At 39.6% G+C, this 23,316-nt stretch overlaps 1 protein-coding gene and 1 non-coding gene across 5 annotated transcripts in view; both read right to left on the reverse strand.

Moving 5' to 3' along the window:
- Positions 1-23,316, reverse strand: part of rims2a (regulating synaptic membrane exocytosis 2a) — a 390,995-nt gene that overhangs the window by 116,197 nt on the left and 251,482 nt on the right. For 3 of the 4 annotated variants that reach the window (XM_042332190.1, XM_042332192.1, XM_042332191.1), the window contains 2 exons: positions 14,877-14,909; positions 7,371-7,477 (listed from right to left, as the gene is read on the reverse strand). In XM_042332190.1, the coding sequence (XP_042188124.1) occupies positions 7,371-7,477; positions 14,877-14,909 (140 nt within the window). Of the gene's footprint in view, positions 1-7,370; positions 7,478-14,444; positions 14,481-14,876; positions 14,910-23,316 lie in introns of all 4 variants that reach the window. The other variant, XM_042332189.1, reaches the window with a different exon arrangement.
- trnat-ggu lies at positions 19,233-19,304 on the reverse strand. Its single transcript has one exon. It is a non-coding gene; the product is annotated as a tRNA-Thr (tRNA).

The following is a 23,316-nucleotide window of genomic DNA, read 5'->3' on the forward strand; positions in this document are numbered from 1 at the left end:
TATCTGTGAAATATTGCAGAGTTCAGGCTAATGCGAGTTACAATACAGAAGAGTTGAATTTGTTAAGAGTGTCAGACAGTGTGAACCACTCAACCTGGCTTGACGTATCACTACCATTTACGTTATCGTACTGTCAATATCTCAGCCACATCTAATTATGTATTTATACACATGTCTAACTCACCACCCTGAATAAGTCGTCACTGAGCCCTTTTATCTTGGAGTAATTAGTTATCAGGAGTTTACTGTAATCTTGTGCCTATAGAGGTGAGGTTACTTGCTGACTGGATGGTTTAAATTAAGTGTTAATTGCAACAAGCAGTTCAGAGTGGCGCTGCCTAGAATATATTGTTGTTCATCTGGGTGTCTCGATACACATGGAGACACATTGCCAGGTTTAGGAGTACGTTACAAGCCTCTCTGAAATGTTTATAAATTTCATTTTCAATTCCTTTTCCAGTTTGGTGATCTATAATATACTTTTTAAACTCAGAACTCAAAAAGATTCTGGATAATTTCCTTACTGATATTCTTGCTATCTAATGCTTTGATATTGTCTCTATTTAATACTGCTACACCTCTTCCCTTTATCCCCTTCCCTATCTTCCTAAAAGTATTATTCCCAGGTAATCCCGATTTGGCTGTAACCATGATTTTCTATTTTAATCTTTGATTTATTCCCAAATTTTGTTCCTTATACTCCACACATTAATATATTCACTTGGCTTGACAATTTTCATGGTTTTATTGTGCTCACCACATGATTTATATTCTCATCTGGCTTCATCTCTTTGAAGCAGTCTTATTATTTACAATTCCTATAACAGAAGGGTCTGCAGTATTCCAAGGTTTGTCAGCTGGGTTTGAATGGGCAGTCACTGGTCTGGAGAAGGGGAGCGATTCATCCCACTTGGCTTTTGTTAACCCTGCAATCCAAAATCTAAATGGGTAGGACGGTCCTAGTTAGACAAGAATTGGGAAGCTTGCAATATAATGGCAAGCTATGTGGCATTCTCTGCGGTACACAAGCCAACCTAAACCTCATATTTTCTGGAATCAAAAGTGTGTGTCCCTTTAGGGAGAGCATCCACTCCAGACACAGGGACATTTCTATGTGTAGGATGGCATGCTTATGTGGAACTCTGTCTGGTTTGAATACTCCTAAACATTGCAATGCGTTTACACACACATCAGATATCCAGATGACTAAGAAAAAACACTCTCAGTTGTGCCACCCTGAACTGCTTGTTGCAATTAACACTGAATTCAACAAAACAGTCAGCAATCAACATAATCTTTATAGTCACAAGGTGCACACACAAGAACATTCTAAAATGAATCATTCAAAGGACTATAATTGTAGGAGATGTTAATTAGTACAATAAAAGTATGTATGTGGTAAGATAGTCTTTTTTGCAATGTGTTCAAGGTTGCTTTCTCAGCTAGTGCGTTGTGACTCCAAGGAAAGAATCACAAACTTGACCTGGTTTTCAATAATGAAGTGCTGCAAGTGAATGACCTAAAAGTAGGGAAATATTTGGGAAACTGTAATCACAATATAATTAGGTTCAATGTAACAATAGGAAAGGAAGAGTCGAGAACAAGGGTACTTGACTGGAAAAGGACAAATTAAGTGGTGGTGTTAAAGAAATTGATGATACTTAAAGAAGACAAGTTTCTGAGGTCTGATGGCATTGCATCCAAGAATTTTGAGGAAAGTCAGGGAGGAAATAGTAAATGCTCTGACTACAATCTTTCAAACATCCTTGGATATGTTATGCCAGGAGACTCGAGGGGCTTAATTCTCTGTCTAAAACAGGAGAATGTTGATTAATTATAGATCAGTCAATCTGAAATCCATAGCAAACTTTTAAAGGCTATAATATGCGATAAAATTAATAACCACTTGAAAAGATGTGGGTTGATTAAAGACGATCTGCATAGATTTATTAAAGGCACGTCTTGCCTGACAAATCTATTAGTATTTTTTGACAAACTAATCAAGAAAATAGATAGTTAATGCTGTGGATAATAATTCTTGCATTTGATATAGCTCCTTATTACATCTTTGAGACATCTCAAAGCGCTTCTACAGAATATACTGCAAAGTGAATTTACTGTATATTTTGTGAGCCAATTGCGCACAGCAGTGTCCCACAAACAGTCATGGATTGACCAAATTCTTATTAGTTTTTAAGGGATTATTACACCCGGAAAAGCAATCAGCCAATCGACTAACACCCAGGTTGTTACTTACTGCTGGGTAAACAGAGGCATACAGGATCTACAATAGCATGAAAAGACATATACATAGACTCCTCCAATTGTTACACATTAAAAACTTTTTGAATGTAGATGTTTTCTTCTTTGCGTGCTAAAAGCATCAGCTGTCGGACGAGAAAACAATGTTGTAAAAGATCTTGTACATTGTGTATTGCTACTTGAGTGAAGACTACATTGGGACCAAGAAACAAATTAAATGCATTACATGCATTCACTGGATAAATATTACCAATTAATTCACTATATAAATATCCGAGATCCTACACAATAAACAACTACACATTATCTCTGGTTATAGGAGCTGCTCAAGTTATGTAGTCATGTAAATCAGGGTGGTCTAACCTTTTGGCTGCTGAGGGCTGGATGACAGATTTCAGACACGCCTGCGGGCCGGATAAGCAATAATGTATCCTGACGAACCATTCCGATTCCTGGGTTGAGCCTCAGCCCCTGGTAACTCTCTGGATTAGCTTGTGATATATATATGGACTTTTTGAAAGCTTTTGATAATACATTACAAAATTACATTTGTATAGTGCCTTTCACATCGGGAGAACGTCCCAAGGTGCTGGACAGTCAGGCCGAGCGGGAGGGAGGTTGGGATCAGGGAGGGTGGAGGGCAGGGAGGGTAACCGAAGGTACGTTTGAAGAGGAGCGCTTTGAGATATGCCTTGAAGGAGGCAAGGAAGGGAGCAAAGTAAAAGGAACATGGGATGAAGTTCCAAAGAGTGGGAGAAGAGAGGCTGAAAGCCCAACCGCCAATGGTGGGGTGGGCACAGCCTGCTGAGCGGAGGAGCGAACAGGTTGAAATGGGGATAGCAGGTCACAGAGGTAGGAAAGAGCAAGGCCGTGGAATGTCTTGAAGGCGAGGACGAAGATTTTAAACTCTATCCTCTGGGGATGGGGAGTCAGTTGAGCCGGGCAAGGGTTGGGGTGATTGGGTCATATACCCTGGTATCGGGAGAGTACACGAGCTGCAGAGTTCTGGATGATCTGCAGCTTGTGGATGGAAGAATTGGGAAAGCAGGGAGTTGGCATAGTCGAGCCTAGATGGGATGAACTGAGGGTTTCGGTGGCCTGAGAGGTGAGGCAGTGGTGGAGCCGGGAGATGTTGCGGAGGAAGGGGGGAGGGCAGAGCGGGTCATGGCACGGATCTGGGGTAGAAAGGACAGTTGAAGGTCAAAAAAGAAGATAAGGTGCCACATAACAGGATTCTTAAAAAGAATAAGATGCATGGTATTAATGGAAAGACAGTCAGTAGCTTGGATAGAAATGGAGTTAAAGTGCTAGTAGATGGTTAGATGGTGAGAAGGTGAGATGGTTGATCAAGTGTTGGTCGTTAGACAGAAAACAAAAAATAGGGCTAAAAGGAAATTTCTCACATTTCTTTTTAAAAGAGAATTCTAATTAACTTAGCTGGAAACCTCACTTTTAAACCCCTCCACCGTCTTGTTCCTCCGTGACCCACTCAAACCTTACCAACCTTCCCGCTCCCTCTGCTGGGTGGGCACTGGCCTGCTCCATGTCCACCACCCTACCTGGCCCATCATCGGCGATTGGGCTTTCAATCTTTCTGCTCCACCCCTGGAACTCCATCACCTTGGCCCATCCCTCAAGGCCGGTCTTAGAACCTTCTTCTTTAATCGTGCCTTTAGTCATCCTCCCACCACTAACCCCCATGTCCTCCACCCCACTTGAATCCCAGCTCCCCAGCTCAGGTGCAGACCTTGACTCTCCAGCACCTTGGGACATCATCCTGACATGAAAGACGCTATTTAAATGCAATTTGTGGTTGTTCTATATGTTTGAACATGGTTAACCCAACCTGCAAATTATACCCAGTATCAGCAAGATTGTATTGTAAGATTGTGATTTGCACCATTTTATCCATCAGGGAAGAATCTAGTTCCTGCCAGGGATTTGAGAGGTTATATGGATGTGTGATGTATTTTGATTTATAAATCTAGCCACTTGAATTTGCAGTCGTGAGCATGTGGTGAGCAATCATTAATGGCAAAGCCTGATTTCCTTTTCAGAGGAAATGGTTCTTATCCTACAAATATGACATCCCCAAAAATATCTGCACTTCAAATACGTCTAATAAATTCATGGCAAGCCTAATAAAGAAAGCTTCTTGAATAATTGGTGAACTCAGAACTACACCTGATCTATCAAAGGGTATGATAAAATGGCTCATTTATTCCTATGTGGAATTGAGAGATGAGGAAACCTGGCAGTATTAATTGAGATTGAATAATATTATCGGTATTAGTACAATAGGGTGAGGGCAACTCAGAACTGAAGAGAGCAAACATGAAGAAACCTCTAAGCAATGCAAATCTTGAAAAAAAATCAAACAGATTTTCATCTTTGTTGATCCTTTTCTTTGCACTTCAGAATATGATGGTAAATGTTGTTGTTGTTTTCGCTGTTAATCTCTTCCCACGCAATTATCATGGAGTCCTGTAGCTCAGTGGTTAGAGCACTTGCCTTGCAAGCGAGACACCTGGGTTTAATTCCAGGCAGGTCAGGGCGAAACCTTGGGCAAGTTTCCTTACTCTACACGCCTAATAATAATCTCTCCAAAACAAAACAATAATAAATTGGTCATTTTGGTCATTGGTCATTCACGACTGTTTGTGGGACACTGCTGTGCACAATTGGCTGCCGCGTTTCGCCCACAAATATACGGTCAATTCACTTTACAGCATACTCTGTGAAGCGCTTTGAGACATCTAGAAGACGTGAAAAGCGCTATATCAATATGCAAGGATTATTATTATTATTATCATGCCGACCGACTCTGGCAACCTACCTATTGTGGAAAGCATGTTAGAAAGACTTGTCCTCATACATTTTCATTGACTATCTACTTGACAGATTTACAAGATAAAGTTGGTAAAATTTGCCTGAATATACAGCTATTCCTCCACGTTCCCTCCAGGTTCTGATTGACTCCTTTTTCTTTTTCTCACACATAGAGGAATACAAAGTTTCAGTCTGGAAGCCACAGATTATTACCAATTTCAGTAGTGTGTAGCTTCCGAGCTAAAGTAACATGCCTGCCAATCTTTCAGTGCGTTGAGTGTTAAACAGAGGCAATAAATTGATTTGACTTCCTTGCTTAATTCAATACTGGTTGAAGCCTGAGGTGGCAGATCTAATTGTGCAGATTGCTGGAATAGCTTCCAACACATGGCACTGAATTTATGTGCATTGGGGCATGTCCTGAACCTGTACCAAGCCTTAACCTGTTTTTCACTTGTCTCACTTCTAATCATATCCCAAACTCCTTTTTGAATTTAGCAGCAAGAAGCGGGGCTGGAGACATAGTCAATGCCAAGTGGACCACTCGTCCATTAAATGGCCAATGATGCGCTAAGTGTTGCAACACATATTCCTCTTTGATGAAGTAATTTGATACAGCGGAACCAGCTTCTAGTTGAATCTCGTGAATGAAGATTAACTAAAGACAAATCTGGGCCACAGTGGCCCTGCCTGGGGTACTGAACATTACTTCTGTACCTCTGAGAGGTCAGTAAACGTTAAGTGGCAAAGAATATAATTATCCAATTAATCAGATAATTTAATGGAAATAGCCCAACTAATGGTTCTTCAATCTAGTAACCCAGGAATCTGCCTATGGTAAAAATCTGTAATGTATCCATTAAAAAGGTTAACAAAGTGACCTTAGAATACGGATAAATTAAATGATCATATTCTGAAACATTTTACCCGTTATTGTTAAGGTAATATTTGGTTGTATTGTATATAAGGAGCTTCACTTGCAATACAAAAACATGCACAAGGCAGTTTTATGGTACTTTAAAAGAGATGTGAATCTTGATTGTATCCTCGAAAGTTTTCAAGGAAGCAAATAATGCACAAAACTGCTGGAAGTTGTGCAGGACATACATTGTGGAAATCATGTTATGTCTGCCTACTGGCATTTTCAAATGCCAAGAATGGCTACACTACATTTTTTATTTTGCCAGCTGTAACTGTTTTGAAAAGTTAGGGCACAAAGATATTCTGTGGCTTGCACAACATGAACATGGAATCAGATTTGTGGTTCTGTTCCCCTCTCCACCCCCACTCCTTCAATTGTGTTGTCAATTATAAAAGTGAATTGTGAACAACAACAACAAGATTCCATTTATAAAGCGCCTTTCACGTCAGGAGGACGTCCCAAGGCGCTGCACAGTTGGGTCATGACCCGAGCAGGGGGAAATGGTCAGGGTGAGGGGAGGGAAGGGAGGGAGCGAGGAGGGGGGAAATGGTCAGGGTGAGGGGAGGGAAAGGAGGGAGCAAGGAGGGGGGAAATGGTCAGGGTGAGGGGAGGGAAGGGAGGGAGCGAGGAGGGGGAAGAGAGTCGAGAGGGGAGCTGAAGGCTCGGTCAAAGAGAAAGGTCTTGAGACCGGCCTTGAAGGAGGAAAGGGAGGAGGCGGCGAAGGCACTGGGGATGGAGTTCCAGAGCCTAGGGGCTGAGAGGCTGAAGGCCCGACCACCGATGGTAGGGCGGTTGGGGCGGGGGATGTGGAGCAGACCGGAGCCAGAGGAACGGAGGGTACGGGCAGGTAGGTAGGGGGATAGTAGGTTGGAGAGGTAGGAGGGAGCAAGGCCGTGAATGGCCGTGAAGTCCCAGAGGGGGCTAGGGTTTTGGGCCTCAGGCTTAGTGGCTGACAGCTAGGGGGAGGGGAGGTTACAGACTTTTAGATTCTGTTTTCTTCATTAAAACCTCAGTCTTGTGCTAACCAGCAGTCAATCTGTGAGGTGGAAATCCATGGCCAGTACTTCCTTTGTTGGGTGGGAGGAATGTTGTTTGGAAAATTGCCAGCCATGTTTTTCTGACCTTCAGAACGCTGTCTGACCCATTCGATATGATCAATATTACACAAACCACAAATTTCACCCAACAGAGTATTACCGAAGGAACATAAATTGAATATTTCCTTACCATTTCAAGACAGCATTATTCCTTTTCCCCACCTCGAAAGAAAATACAGTGCAAGCTAAACCTTGCTGCCTTGTTGGAGTAAACTTCCTTGATTCTTAGGCCAGCGAAGAGGCTATTTATTTGCACTTGCCTTAGAATGATAATCTTGTTCCAGTCTGGAGTCTGACGCTGCTACCTGTTTGTATTTGTTCATTTTCATTTTCATTTGGCGAGTCTTCTCCTCTACATCCATTGAACCTGTGGACAAAGAGCTGAATTAAACAGTAATCTAATTAAACGTAATTAAACTTGGAATCAGCAAACACTTCCCCCCCACCCGCCCCCCTTTACTACAGTGACTCAATGAAGAAGTGTACAAGAAGTGGGACTATGCAACTATACCATGAAGCTTTATTTTCTGGAATTTTTTTTCAAAATAAAAATAATATTAAAAAATTGATGTTTTATACTCTTAAAAGCTAGATTGGCAGCTGTCATAAATAACACCACACAATTATTCTTTTCATTTAAAATTCCTTTAGACTTTTTGATGAAAATCGTTTAAGCTGAACTATTTATACTATGCTAAAACACATTAATTGTTCACTTCTAAGACCAATAAAATGCTATTCCTTTACTACTTTTCTCTAAATCCCAACTTTGAAATCTACATTCTTCTGAAGTAATACATGAAAGTGGAGTTTATTGATCTGCCTCTACATAACCTTTGGTAACAAAGCAGATCAAGGTAGACATTTTACTCAGCAGGCAAACTCTGCAACAGGAATCCAAGCACTCTCCATATTAAACTGCAAATGTTTTATTAGTGCTGTGTTTAAAGACATTGAGGTTAATTTATTGATAAGTCAATACTTAGTATATTAAATATAGCCAGATGTAGTGCAGGTAAATTCCCCCAATAACTACTCAGTGAAAATGCCATGAAGCACTGCACTTCTCTCTCATGGATAGTGGCGTTTGAATACTGATTCACAGGATATTAATTCAATAAAATCTCAGAGAGGCTAGTATCCCACAACCAACAACTGAATACTATGCATCTGGCTTTATAGACGTTGTCACTGAGACTAGTGAGGAGACTGGGGGGGAGGGTTCTGTCTCCACTCCAGCTACATAAATACAACGTTCTGCATATCAAATTTAGCACTAAAGCACTCTGAGATGCTGTCCTGCAGGAAGGGCGCTATATAAATGCAAGTTGTTGTTGTTGTTCACCCCCCTCAACTTGCATTTATATAGTGACCTTCACGCCAGATGGCGTCTCAGAGCACTTAACATCAGAGAAACATATCATTTATTATTTTAGGTTCAGGTCAGGAATCACAGGTACCAGTTGTTCATTTTCGTTATTGTTTCTGAAGAATGTTTGCTTATTTACTGTACTCCATTTTAGGTGTCTGACAAATCAAACTGTGATTTCTTCAAATTTTGGAAAAACATTTTTTGTGCTCTTCAGGGATCAAATTTGTAGCAATCTTAAACACATTCCGTTTCTTATTTAAGGGACATATGTCCTCCCAATTCTAAAAAATGGTAGCACCAAATCTGGCTGATGAAGCTTAGGTGCTACCATATTTGCTTCTTGCTCAGCAGGGAGCTATTTCAAGTACTTGAAAACAGCCACTCCAGGCTTATTCACAGAATACTGGCATAACTCTGATGAAGTGAGTCCAACATCCAAAATGTCAGTGGACAGGGCTTTTCAGATGGGTTCAGGTACTATTATTATTCCGAAGGGAGAAGGAACAAGGGTTTTTAATCCTTCCATTTAATATAACGCCTTGTCATGTCATTGAAACATCTTGGTCTACATTCTTGGCCCATTTTAAGTTGATTTTCAGCTTTTAAAAACCCAGGTTCTAAGCTACCCCAAGTCCACCAATAAGTATTTCTTTACACATAGGGCAATAATTGGTGGAATGGCGTTACCAGGAAGTGTGATAGAGATCAACATCCTGGACTAATTTAAAAACAGTTTGTTGCTGTAAAGGGAGGACAGTATGAGTATTCTGGAAGGATGAGAAGAAATGGATCAAATGGTCTTCTTTGTGATCTTATTTGGATTTACGTACTCTGAAGCCAAGTTAGTCATCTCTTACTTTATTGTTGAGACATCAATGTAACTAAAGCCAATACTTTTCCCTGCAATTATTACTTCTTAAGGGAAATAAGAACAGGTAGTTTCATTATTTTAGCAGCTACAACACTGAAGATAATTAAAATGTTAAAATAACTCTGAGGTTTTAGATGTCTGAGTCTACATTTAGCCCATGAGATCATTTGAACAGCATACTTCTGCTCAGAACTTTTTTCCGAAGTGCTAGTAATAATTGATGCTCAAAAAAACGTTCAGTGCCAAAAGGTACTATCTATCGCAACAAAGAGCAAATTTATTATTTTGCTACAGATTACAATTAATTAGGTCTAATGAAAAATTAACAACTAATATCCTGGGGGAAGAAGTAAGCAGGGCCTCTTTCTGACTGAGATGGCTTATGTGTAGTTGGCTTCAAGGTCTCTCTATGACACTGATGTCTTTCTTAAAGTTGGTTAAGACACAATACTTTAACTGTGGTCTAATTAATAATTTATAGAGGTTAAGCATCCAACTCTATGGTTTCATATCCTAAGCTCGTATTTATATGACCAATAATTCTTTAAAAAAATAATAAATTGGTCACTTCAATCCACGTCTGTTTGTGGGACACTGCATTGCGCAATTGGCTGCCGCGTTTGATGTGATAAGATGTGTCGTGTTATCAAAGATAAGGCACTATATCAAATGCAAGGATTATTATATTATTATTATTACCAAGAATCCCAATAACCTTTTTCACAGATTTGTCCACCTGCCTTCCTACATTTAAAGACATATTTAAAGATATATGTATGTTAAACCCTAGATCTCTGCTACTCTACTCCTTTTAAAATGTTGCCAGTTAGTATATATTTGATCTCCTTAATCTTCCTCTCAAAATGTATCATTTCACAATTGCCCGCAATGAATTTTATTTATCATCTCTGTGCCCAACCTTGCAGGCTGTCCATGTCCACATGAAATAGCTTCCAGTGTTCTTCACTCTCAGTGTCCTCTGCAAACTTAAACATCTTAAACCCTTGTACCAGAATCCAAATCATCTATGTCAATGGAGAAAAGCAATAGTTCTAACATAGACCCCTGACAAACACGACTATTCACATTTCTCTATTCCAAATAACTCCTAGGTAGGTACTCACTATTTCTTTTAACCAATGTTCTCTCCATGCTGCCACATTAATGCCATGCCCTTTTTTTAAATAAGCCTCTTATATGGCACCTTATCAAAAGCCTTCTGAAAATCCCTATGCACCAAATCCACAGCATTACTTTTTGTCAATTCTCTTGGTTGTTTTATCAAACAACTGTTAGACTGGTCACCTGTCTTAGTCTGCAACAAATCCATGCTGATTGTCTTTAATCAACCAATGTCTTTCTCAAATGATTATTAATATATATCCTATCCTATGACCCATATATACCTGTACATGGTCTATACTTGCGTATCACATTGTCCCTTTTGAACAGAGCTACCCTTCAGTGTTTATTATGGCAAGATTTGTGTTTTGTAACGGATTAAACTGCAGCAGTGCTCCCATGCATTCTCACTAACTTGCACCTAAAGAGAAGTGGTGAGGATATGGGTTCACTCCCAAACATATGGTTAGGGGTGAGTTTTAAGCACACATTTTATGGCACAAAATCATTATCGCATCTCATGCCATATTCCCCTGCCCAATATGTTATGAATTTAGTTGCCCAATGGACTAAACTCTATTAAAATTCATCAACCAAAGTAATGTCAATTTAATGTTAAATTATCTTTTTTAATGTTAAAGTAGCTTCCAAATGATCATCATAATGAAGAACGCTGAACTAATTTTGAAACAGCAATTTTAAGGTCTGGTTGGTCATCTAGCCTTAAGTGGATGAAATAACTAAAGTCGATTTAAAATGTGTCCCCAGCTAACTCATACATGACAGTAACTCTCCTCTTAGCTAAAGAACACTGAGGTCATTCACTTGCTCTGTGATGATTTACATTGTGATTGGGTGCACTGAAACAAATTGAATGCCATTCTCACATTGCAGTCTCCAGTACCAACATTTTGTGTGTTTCTAAAGAAAACAATGGCAACTAAATACACCTCTTTAGCAGCATCACCCACCCCTGGAGTGGCCATATGACAAGGTGCTCAAGATGTACAGTGTTTTCTCCAGGAAATACCCTGTACGTCAAAAAAATGAGACTCGAATTCAAGATCCTCATCCTCACCTACAAGGCCATTCACGGCCTTGCTCCCTCCTACCTCTCCGACCTACTATCCCCCTACCTACCCGCCCGTACCCTCCGTTCCTCTGGCTCCGGTCTGCTCCATATCCCCCGCCCCAACCGCCCTACCATCGGTGGCCGGGCCTTCAGCCTCTCAGCCCCGAGGCTCTGGAACTCCATCCCCCAGTGCCTTCGCCGCCTCCTCCCTTTCCTCCTTCAAGGCCGGTCTCAAGACCTTTCTCTTTGACCGTGCCTTCAGCTCCCCTCTCGACTCTCTACCCCCTCCTCACTCCCTCCCTTCCCTCCCCTCACCCTGACCATTTCCCCGCTGCTCGGGTCCTGACCCAACTGTACAGCGCCTTGGGACGTCCTCCCGACGTGAAAAGGTGCTCTATAAATGGAATCTTGTTGTTTTTGTTGTAATTTACATTCTCCTTAAAGCTGCAGTTTTGTGAGTTTGTGTGTTATACAGGGGATTCTCTGGAGACAAAATGCTCTGTGTGTGACAGGACCTGCTCTAAGCGACCACACACTGATGCCACTGTTCGTGCTGCTCTGATGATTTTGGTGTGGATTATATCCTAATTGATTTTATTTACCACCCTTGCTTTATAAACTAAGATTACTCCCCTATTTTATGGATCACAGAGAAACTTTACTAGTTACATCAAAATGAGTTTGAGGCTCTGACAGGAAACAGATGTAATAAGATGTGCCTTGAACTGTTTTTGTGGGACAGAGTAGAGGAATCATTATATTACGTAGTTTAACCAGATTAAAGTTTGATGATAAAATTATAGAAAGTTTACAGCACAGAGAGAGGCCATCAAGCTCATCACAACTACACTTATGCTGCCTCCCCCAATGGAGCTAGCCTGCCACCCAGCTCTTTCCACATTCACTATAATATTCGAGTTGAGTATACAAGTTATCCAAATTTATTTTTAATTGCTCTTATTGACACAGTGATGCAGGCACGATAGGCTGGGGTGGGGGAGAAAATTCTCTGATGTTCGGTAAAGTTGCCAATCTTGGTTGATAAGAGAGAAAATGTCCATGATAAGTTCATAAACCAAAGTCGCCAAATGTATCCACCAGCAGAAAATCTGATCTAGTCATTCACCAAGGTTAATAAGTTTACCAATATCAGAGGATTACCCTTGAAGTTCAAAGGAAGTCAACATGGTAACATTGGGTAGGCGAATAGCCAGTTCATAACCTATTCAAATGCTAAGGCTACCCAGGTGTTTTCCAGCACAGTTCAACAGGAGCCCTTTGAATACTTTACCACTTACTGCAGAACCATTGTCAACATTAATGTGGCATGATTTGGGTGGAATTTTCTGGGCAAATAAATTGTTCAAAAAAAGTGGTAAAAGGGTAAGATCCAAGTCCACCTCGTCAAGTCTCTATCCCCCAGTGCCTTTGCCTTGCCTCCTCCCTTTCCTCCTTCAAGGCCGGTCTCAAGACCTTTCTCTTTGACCGTGCCTTCAGCTCCCCTCTCGACTCTCTACCCCCTCCTCGCTCCCTCCCTTCCCTCCCCTCACCCTGACCATTTCCCCCCTGCTCGGGTCCTGACCCAACTGTACAGCGCCTTGGGACGTCCTCCTGACGTGAAAGGCGCTCTATAAATGGAATCTTGTTGTTGTTGTTGTTGTAGTTACAATAACAAAACGCTAAACCACACCAGCAAATGACCTGTACAAGCATTCATGCGCAAAGAACAACTGCACACAGAATGACAAATCTGTGAACAAGTCAATAATATAGAATGCATTCAATAGCTAGCTTTTGTCTGTACAGTGGAAGTTTCAGCATATGAGAAATTTATTTTACTTAGAAGCAAATTCAGGGGTGGCCTGGTGTATATGCACACTTTCTTATTAATTACTGACAATGGATCTTGGTCATTGGGATATAGAGAAGAAAACGCTGATGTCATAATTATCCCAGTATGATTTATCACAGTGTTAGATTTTCCTTCCTGATGATGTCTGATAGGGACATCCTTGAGGAATATCTCCCCCAGTTTTGTGAGAATTGTACAACCACAGGCACCTCTGGGAGGAAAGTGTTAATCCCAAATTTATATTTGAGAACAAGCAACAAATGTTACAGCTCTAGTATTAGAGTGTCTTCTGCTGAAGTTATAAGACTGGAAAATATTTTTTTGCTACCATGCTTATGCTGTGATTTTTTAAAGAGTATGTTTTGAATCCATTTTATGTTATTCTGATAATTCTCACTGGTGACATTTATCAACCACAACAACAACACAATTGCATTTGTACAGTGCTTTTCACGTCGGGAGGACGCCTCAAGGCGCTGGACAATTAGTTTTTCGGACCCGAGCTGGGGGTCGGGTTCAGGGAGGGTGGAGGGTAGGGGGGATAGAGGGTGATCGAAGGCACGGTTAAAGAGGAGGGTCTTGAGATGGGTCTTGAAGGAGGTAAGGGAGGGGGTGAGGCGGAGGGACTGCGGGATGGAGATCCAGAGGGTGGGGGCAGTGGGTAAAGGCCCACCCGCCAATGGTGGGCGGAAGAGGCGGGGGACGTGAAGCAGGCTGGAGCCCGCTGAGTGGAGGGAGCAGAGATAGGGAGCAGCAAGGCCATGGAGGGCTTTGAAGGTAAGGACCAGTATCATGATCTGTATCCTCTGTGTGATGGGAAGCCAATGGATGGCATTTTCCCCCAAATTGATATCTAACCTAACCTCTTTGTTTCTGACTTTAGCTGCATCAGGGAGAGCTCTCTCTAAGCTGACTTAAAATAGGAAAGCTACATTAAATAACAATTCAGGTTAGAAACCAAATTTGTACCAAGAAATAAAAGGTTACAGGCATCTCAAAACACCAAGAACAGAAACACAGACCTTGCGGTCCAAGTCATCCTTACCTGCATCCCAGATCTCTGGCTCTGGATCGTTTTCCTCTAAAACGTTAATTGGACAAAGGGGAAGAAAAAGAAAATATATGTATGGAATGATGCTGCACATAATAAATAAGAAAACTGGAATTAAAGTAATGAACATAAGCATGGAAGGGTCTACAGTAACAAATGTTACAGCTCTAGTACTAGAGTGTCTTCTGCTGAAGTTATAAGACTGGAAAATAATTTTCCCCTATCATGCTTATGCTGTGATTTTTAAAAAAAAATCTAAATGTATGTAAAGTTAGAGGCAAAATGGCAACATTTAGCCTAAAATACCTAAAAAAGTTGCAAGATGAAAGGGAAAAAAAACTAAAAGGACACATTGGGGAATACAAGAGGAGATTTCATTAGATGATCATAGTAGACAATAGAAAATAGGGAATATAAGGGACACACCTGAGTTCCTCCTTTTGGGTGATTCCAGCTCTTCTGTGATCACAAAATGGCAAGACATAGACAAAGAAGATGAGCGTGAGAAGAAGATTTCAAGAGATGGTATGGGCAGTAATGGAAATGGACTGTACAAGGTTACAGCTGAGATTCTATCAGTCAACATTTATGGAAACAGTTGCCAACACATACACAAACACAATAAGAAATGGAGCTGCAAGGTTAAAGTTGGCTCCAGTCACAATTAAACAAAAGGAAGCAGAGTTAGTAAGAATCCCTTGTATTGTTAGGTTATGCCTTCTGAGCTGTATGATGAGTCAAAGATAAGTGCTGTAGGAACCTTGATAAAGCTAATACCTGCTGATAATGCTTCAAATTCTACAGTTTTCTTCCAAGACTTGATCTGCATTGAAAAATGATATGTCAATGTTTTATGTTTCAAATACAAGTGAAAATTCCATGGAATTCAGGCTTGAGTTAAGCTTTTTAATAAAGAAGAAGTGGGTCTTCAAAACATAGCATATATTAGACTTGGCCTGTGATGTGTAATGGACAATCCTCTGCACCTCAGGTTTGTCAAGGGTTCGCAGAAAGATAGTCAAGATATACTTGGACCCTGATTTTGGATTCAAAATGTTGACCTAAAAGGCCATAATCAGCAGGGGAACAACGTGCAAACTCTTATTTGGGCACTGTCTCATGCCCATCACTCAACCCGAGAAAATGCTCAGCTCCATGGTTACTGCACAATTTGCTTGGCATGCTTCACTGGAGTGTCAGCTTTTCAAGCAAGACATCAATGATGGTTATTGTTAAAATGGAAATCAATGAATAAATGAAAAGGTGTCATTATCAGATAATGCCTAGGAGCAAAAGTTTCATTAGTACATTTGTTGGCTTTGATTTTTTTTAAGCACTCCAGCATCTTGACACTCAGTGCACTATGCCACTCTATACCACATAGCTCACAGCAGGCCCTTTCTCTTTCATAATTTGCTTTTAAGTCTTCAAAAGAACATTAACAATTGCAAATTTAACCTGAATATTTGCTTACTATACCGAGTGCTGTAGTCTAGTGGCATTAATCAGGCTTTTTTTTAAAAAAGGAAAGGAGAGCGATTCTAAAGAAATGCACCAAAAAATAGGAGCTTAAATCTGGAATGACTCAACATAGTGTGAAATATTTAAAATCAGCACAGGTTTCCACACTTGAAGCGCTTGCGATACAATCCATAACAGCACCGCAGCTATACATAAGCCATCATGAACCAAATACCCTCTCGCCCATTCCTCCCCCATACTTGATGTATATTGTTCTTGCTTCAGATAATATGGACTTCAAAATATTCTTGGTGGCTTGCTGAAGAAGGCCCATACTCAAGCCCCAGTTCGCCAGCATGAATGCACAGGGATTGTCCGTAACCATGCGTGAAACATAAAGCATTATTGATTCTCTTCCTCCCTTCCTTCATTAATCATGAACCCATTATCATATCCCTAAAACAATGGCATAGTTCAGCAAGACATTTATTGAGAGCTCAAGCTTACTTGCCAAAATACACCCATCCCGCTCAGAAATGTATTGGTTTTAAGACATCTTCATGTTCGTGCATGGTATTTATGTCGAACGCTTAGCAGAGCAATAGTTCATTTTTGGGAAACATTTATTAAACTGTAGTACTTCCTATTACTGCATTGGTGTTTATTCACATATCTATGAATATGCTTTATACAACTATAACACAGTATCGCCAAGACTTTTTTTTAATTACACAAAGCAAATTGAATGCCTTTTGGAACTGAATGCAATGATCATTCAAATATTCCATAATTTACTTGCATACAGTAAATGATAGGGTTTAATTATAGAGTGAAGTTCTGTTGCTCTGATATAGCTAAGTAGTGAAACTGAACCTGTTACACTAGACCCTCAGTTATCTGATTCAGAGTTTCAGACGCCTTACTTTACCAGATACCATGTGGAATATAAGCTGTAGGCTAACCTATAATACTCACTGTATTTTAGTGTCAGTTATTGAATGAATATACATTAGACTGTAAGTTCAAACACTTGTTGTAGCTGAAAGTTTTTTTCCCTACTGAAATGTTTCCTTTTAGATTATTTTTCAGCATACTTGTGTCATGTATACTGACAGCTCAAAGTTACAGCCGTTTCAAATGTGCAGACATCCTTCTCGTCTCAAGGTGTCCAGATAATTGAGTTTATATTGTCTTTCAAACCACATCAGCAAAAAGAGCTCCTTTTGATGAACAAGATTTGATTGATTGCATTGACCATAATAATAATAATAATAATAATCCTTGCATTTGATATAGCGCTTTTCACGTCGGGAGGACGTCCCAAAGCGCTTCACAGAACACACTGTAAAGTGAATTGACTGTATATTTGTGGGCGAACGCGGCAGCCAATTGCGCACAGCAATGTCCCACAAACAGTCGTAGATTGGAAATGACCAATTTTAATTATTGTTTTTGGTTTTTTTTTTTTGGAGGGATTATTATTAGGCGTGTGGAGTAAGGAAACTTGCCCAAGGTTTCGCCCTGCCTGGAATTGAACTCAGGTCTCTCACTTGCAAAGCGAGTGCTCTAACCACTGAGCTACAGGACTCCACGACCATGGCACTCGTCAACAACAACAACGGAGAGATAATTTTACCATGCTAAAAGAAGCAACCACATAGTGCTGACAATACATAGACCTGCATATTGAGTCAATGTGGTCATACGGCACAGAGTATAGGAACATTATCAGAGGAAAAGAACTTCTCTCAAAGATCTCATTTGGTCTCATAAAGCAAAGTTTTCAGCAGATGCCGCTCCAGTTCTCAACTTTTGTGCATTCTTTATTTTTCACACAGGGGTACAGTTTAACTCTTTATTGGAATCGTCTTTCAAATAATAATGGAATTTTGCTAAATAAATGGTTGCAAAAATCCTCGCTTTATAACCATGTAAAAACATTTTGCATGATGAGCAGACTTATTGCCTCTCAGGCTTAATATTCATAATATTTCAGCAATTCACCCCTGCCCCAACGCCATGCATCTCTGCCGCTGTATTTGCATACTTACAAAACTATGGGAAATTGAGAATTTACACTCTAAAAAGAACTGGTTTATGGAGCCATATGATGGAGTGCATTAATCTGACTACACTATGATCTAAATAGATGATACACAATATGGAGCAATACGGATACACAACATATCTCTCTCTCAAAAACACACATACACATTTACTCACTAAAAGAAAAAGCATGAACCCTAAGATCCACTGCTATCTCTACAGAGAATTTCATGCTTTCTGTGGTTTTCAAACCCTGACAAACCTGGCTCAGAAAGCTGCCTCTGTTTTGACCTGCCATCAGCAACTGTATCATTCATTTTTCTCTGCTGGTCTTCCCAGGTAACTTCTAATGCAAATCAAAGGGAAACAGCAAAGAATAATATTTCTAAGGCTAAAACAGCAAAGAGTTGGGTAAATGAAATGTTTAAAAAATAAATAAAAAGTAAGCATTTGTGAACATATATGTAAAAAGGCAAAATTATTTACATTTGTCACTAACAAAAAAACAAGCACCTGAGGAAAGAGGGAATTCTGTATAGCAATCACTCCATTCACATCAGAAAAATAATGTACAGATAGTGCAGTTCTATAAAACTTCAATAATAATAATCCTTGCATTTAATATAGCGCCTTATCACATCTTCAAGACGTCTCAAAGCACTTCACAGAATATACTGTTAAGTGAATTGACTGTACATTTTGTGGGTGAAATGATTGTAAACAAAGGTAGACCTCTTCTTCGAATGTTGCAATCATCTATTGTAGCTGTCCTTAAAATAAAGTGGGCTAGATTTTCATTTAGTCATCTCCTGTTTATGGATCAGGAATAACGCTGCCAGGAACAAACAGGCAATAGTTCCTCCTCTCTGGCAACACACAATGTTGCAGTGCATTAGGTACCGAGCAATAAGTGATCCATCATGTAAAACGTATAAGCAAGCTGGTTTTGTTCTATTTTGGATTCTTTCTTTTGCCCAAAATAATAATAATCCTTGAGGTTGATATAGTGCCTTATCATGTCTTCGAGACATCTCAAAGCACTTCACAGAATATACTGTAAAGTGAATTGACTGTATATTTTGTGGATGAAACGCGGCAGCCAATTGCACACAGCAATGTCCCACAAGCAGTCGTGGATTGAGTGATCAATTTATTATTTTTTGAAGGAATTATTACCCCTGGAAAAGCAATCCACCAATCAACTAACAACCGGGTTCCTACTTACTGCTGGGTAAAACAGGGGTGTGGAGTAAGGAAACTTGCCGTGGAAATGTTTCACCCTGCCGGGAATCGAACCCAGGTCTCTCACTTACCAGGCGAGTGCTCTAACCACTGAGCTACAGGACTCCACAATAAAATGTAATTAGAATTCTGTCCTCCGATGGCAACTCGAGCCATTGCAATGATAATAATCTTTGCCTTTCACATCAGGAGAATGTCCAAAAGCAGTTCAGAGGATTTTACTGTGCTGCGGAATGACTGTGTATTTGTGGGTAAATAAGTTCCCAACTGGAGAAATTCTGGATTTTATTTGGTCAGCTAACTGTCTGACACCTGAGAAAACACATCACTATGTTTAAGAGTCTGGTTTGAATATTCTAAGGCATGGTGATGGGTTTCTGCATATGTCAGATACCAGGTTGGCCAAAACAAACCCATTACTCATGTAACAAGTTCCCAACCAAAATTTTTTTTGTGGGGTTGTCAAGCATAAGGTAAATTGAGACTCTTTTCCCAAGCCTGCTCATCATGTCCCTACTGACTGTGCCACAGGGGACAAATCACAGAATCTCAATTTTACAGTCAGTGAAAGCCAGTAAAGTAGATTTATATTCACAAAATAAAAGCCCAGGGGATTATCAAAATCTACTTTTTCTTTCAAAACCGGAAGACAAATTTGAGGGTTGCGAGAGGTTAACACAACAAGCTAAATTATGTGTAAATTCCATAATAATCAGGATTTATTTTGAAACATTCCTTTAACTGGTAGAACCCAAAGCTTGCCTGGCTGCAACGCTGGTTCGGGGAATTTTTGCGAGTCTGGCAATATACGCATGTCCTAAAACTTACCTCACTGCAATGCTGGAATTGACTTTCACGAACATTGAAGAAACCAGCATCACAGTCATGCGGGTTTGCAGGTGTGCACTTCAATCAGGGTTGCTGATAAAAGCAGCTATTTCAAATTTAAAATATTAAATTCAAATGGAAATTATTTTTTACCGATTGACTTTCACTGAAATAAATTGTATTTATCAGTGAAGAAAAATGTAATGGCCCTTACATTATAACCTCATTGAAAACTAACTTATAACTAGGAGTATTGCTGCCTGTGCCAAAGCCACAATCAATGCCAAAAACAAATTCTCACCCAGCAGATATTGTATATTTAGTCCTAATTGCATTTCTTAGTGTAAAAATTTAAAACATGTATTGACTACATTCTAAAATATGAAAACATTTGAACAGATACACAAGTTAAAATCAGTGTATATTCTTGATACAATAATACATATGTAACCTAAGAAAATAGAATGCAAGGGCTAGGGAATGTTTTGACCTACATTTGGTTTACGCATGTAGAAGTGAAGACATCTTATATGACTGATTATTAAGTAAAGCACCACTTTGCAGGTTGCACATGTAAAGAGATATTAACAGAAATACTTCATTGAGGGAGAATAAGAGTCTGACAATTTTCCGCCTCACTTATTAGCAGCCAATTATAGTGCCTCTACCATCGTCTTGGCAGAGATGAACTAGTTCAGCATAGACTGGATGGAGCTCAAGTCCACATCAGGCAGAGGAGTCATAGCAAAAGTCACCTGGTTCAGTTTCAGTAGAATATTGCACCTTAATGTCACTGGGTAAAATAAGTGTACAGCACCCAATGATGGTTCTAATGTAGGATAATAGACCATAAATGTGGTCAGGGCTTTAATCTAATATTCAAAGCCTTGATGAGAGCCTGAGTTAGAAATACTCAAATAGAGATTGTTACATATACAGAGCCTCAATGAGGGCTCAGCCTTATATATACAACCCCAATGCACATTTAATTTCTTAGTCCTTTCATCAGGATTTAAGTAGGCGACATTATATGACACATTTAATGTCATTTTTATTAGTTTGAACATTTGAATTGTTTGCAAAGCTTCTTGATGAGACATTGCTTGAGAAAATCTATCTGATATTCTAAAATCTGTCTGAGCACTCAGTGAAGACAAAGAAATACAGAAGCCAACATTTTTGAAAAGGTGAGTTTAACAAAGAACTGGAATTTAAACATTCGTTGAAAAGTACCATAATAAAGGGGTCAAAATTGTGGTATTTCTAAATACATTCCATTCCTTATTTAAGAAACATCCCTAAATGTAGTTTGAAATAGCCCTCCTTTCAAGCTTTCGTTGCTATTTGTGACACAAAACAACTTGGATGTTGTTAACTTGGATTGAGTTAAGACCCTTGAATAATGTTGCAAAGGTTGTTTTTGGTGATTGAAAAAATATATAATAATCCTTGCATTTGGTATAACATCTTAAACATAGTTAAAAGTCCCAAAGCCCTTCACAGAATATACTGTAAATTGACTACATTTTGTGATGAAAATAATTCCCCATAAAATGGAATCCAATATGGTGATAGCCAGGATATTTCCGTTAGATTTAGGCTCCAGTGCAGGGTGCAGGTGAATGACGATTTTCCAAACACGTTTTACCTCCTTTTTAAATAAATAACGGAATGTGTTTAGGAATACCACAATTTTGACACCAAAGCAATAATCTTGATGCCCAGTTGAATTTAATAGTGCGGAAGGAAAACAGATTACCTGAACACTGACTGACTGCCTGGCTGTGCTGCTGCTGACGCACATATAACAGTCACAAAAAAAACACAGAGATGACAGCTTAAACATCTAAAACACTTAAATAATCCTTGCTGCCAGCAGGGGAAGAGACAAATAAGGACTGCTCCACAGATAAGAATAATAAACACGAGCGAAATCATCAACCAGTTACTTTGATAATGAAACATTTTGTGAAAATTAATAATACGGTGCATTGACCAAAGGCAATAAAGTCAACTCAGTTGCATAACATCTGTTAATTGAAAGACGCACAGCTATCATGACCGTTTGTAAAAAAGGATTATTTTTGCATGTTCAGCTATTAAAAAGGTTACATCAGATTGTTTGCTGCCTCAAAAAAAAGTTGTGCTACTTTACCACCATTCAAAGGACAAGGTCAAAACTGTTTCTTTAATTCAATGGTTTGAAGTAATAATAATATTAACACATCTTATAGTATCTTTCACATCAGAGAAACATCTCAAACTGCTTCACAGGATATATTGTAAAATGGAGTGACTGTTTTGTAATGTCCCGGAAACAGCCAGGAAGTGAATGGTAAATTTTATCTTATGGGCAATGTTAATTCCTCAGAATTACTTCAATGAAGAAGTAAAGGAGTCAAATTTCTTGAAAACAAAGTTAATTCTTACAGTATGTTTTAGCTTGCTTCTCTGCAGATTTTTGTTTTCATTTTAGAATTGGAGGGATAGTCAGTCTGAAATCTGTCATTAACGACAGGTGAACATAGATTTAAAATGCACATTAAATAACCATTAATCATCAATGATGTTTAGATAGTTGGGACCGGATTTAGAGGCTTTGAAATGTGCATGTTTGGAATCTGAATTTTGAATGGGACTGTGAAGAGTCCACTGGAACACGAGATACTTAGGTCACAAGAGAAGTTGGATGAAGAAGGCCCTTCAGCCCATTCGATCTCATCCTTCTGGAATACCCACCATACTGTCCTCCCATCACTGTAACAATCTGTTTCTTAAGTGAATCCAGCATCCTGGCCTCAATCATCTTTCCTGGTAACCTATTCCAGTTGTTTATTACCCTCTGGGGGGGAAAAAAATCTTCCTCGTGCCCTTTGGAACCCTGAATCTGTGCCTCTTATTATGCTGCCTTAGAGTACACGAAAATATGTGCAATTATCATAAGATAGCTGCAAGTGCAGGCACGACTGAAAACTGTAAAAAATATAAAGCTCTGCCTTATAGACAAAGGTGTACACAAGTGTAATGGCCAGAAAGTCACAGACGTCAGCTATGAAGCAGGCAAGATCTTTAAAAAAAACACCTACATACAGTTGAACTACCCTAACGTGCTGGATGTGTCTGTGCTCAAAGCTTGCTAATGGGTGCGAAAAAGCATTGCGTACAAAATGTCTATACTTTAAAAGAGAGCTGTCACAATTTTCTATATGTATGGCTTCTGCTTTATCCAACCTTCATTCTTCCAGATTTCCATTCCATAAATATAATGGCTAAAACATGTTTTTTTTAA

This window comes from Callorhinchus milii, unplaced genomic scaffold (assembly GCF_018977255.1).
Source record: "Callorhinchus milii isolate IMCB2004 unplaced genomic scaffold, IMCB_Cmil_1.0 Scaffold2, whole genome shotgun sequence".
In the NCBI taxonomy this organism is placed as follows: Eukaryota; Metazoa; Chordata; class Chondrichthyes; order Chimaeriformes; family Callorhinchidae; genus Callorhinchus; species Callorhinchus milii.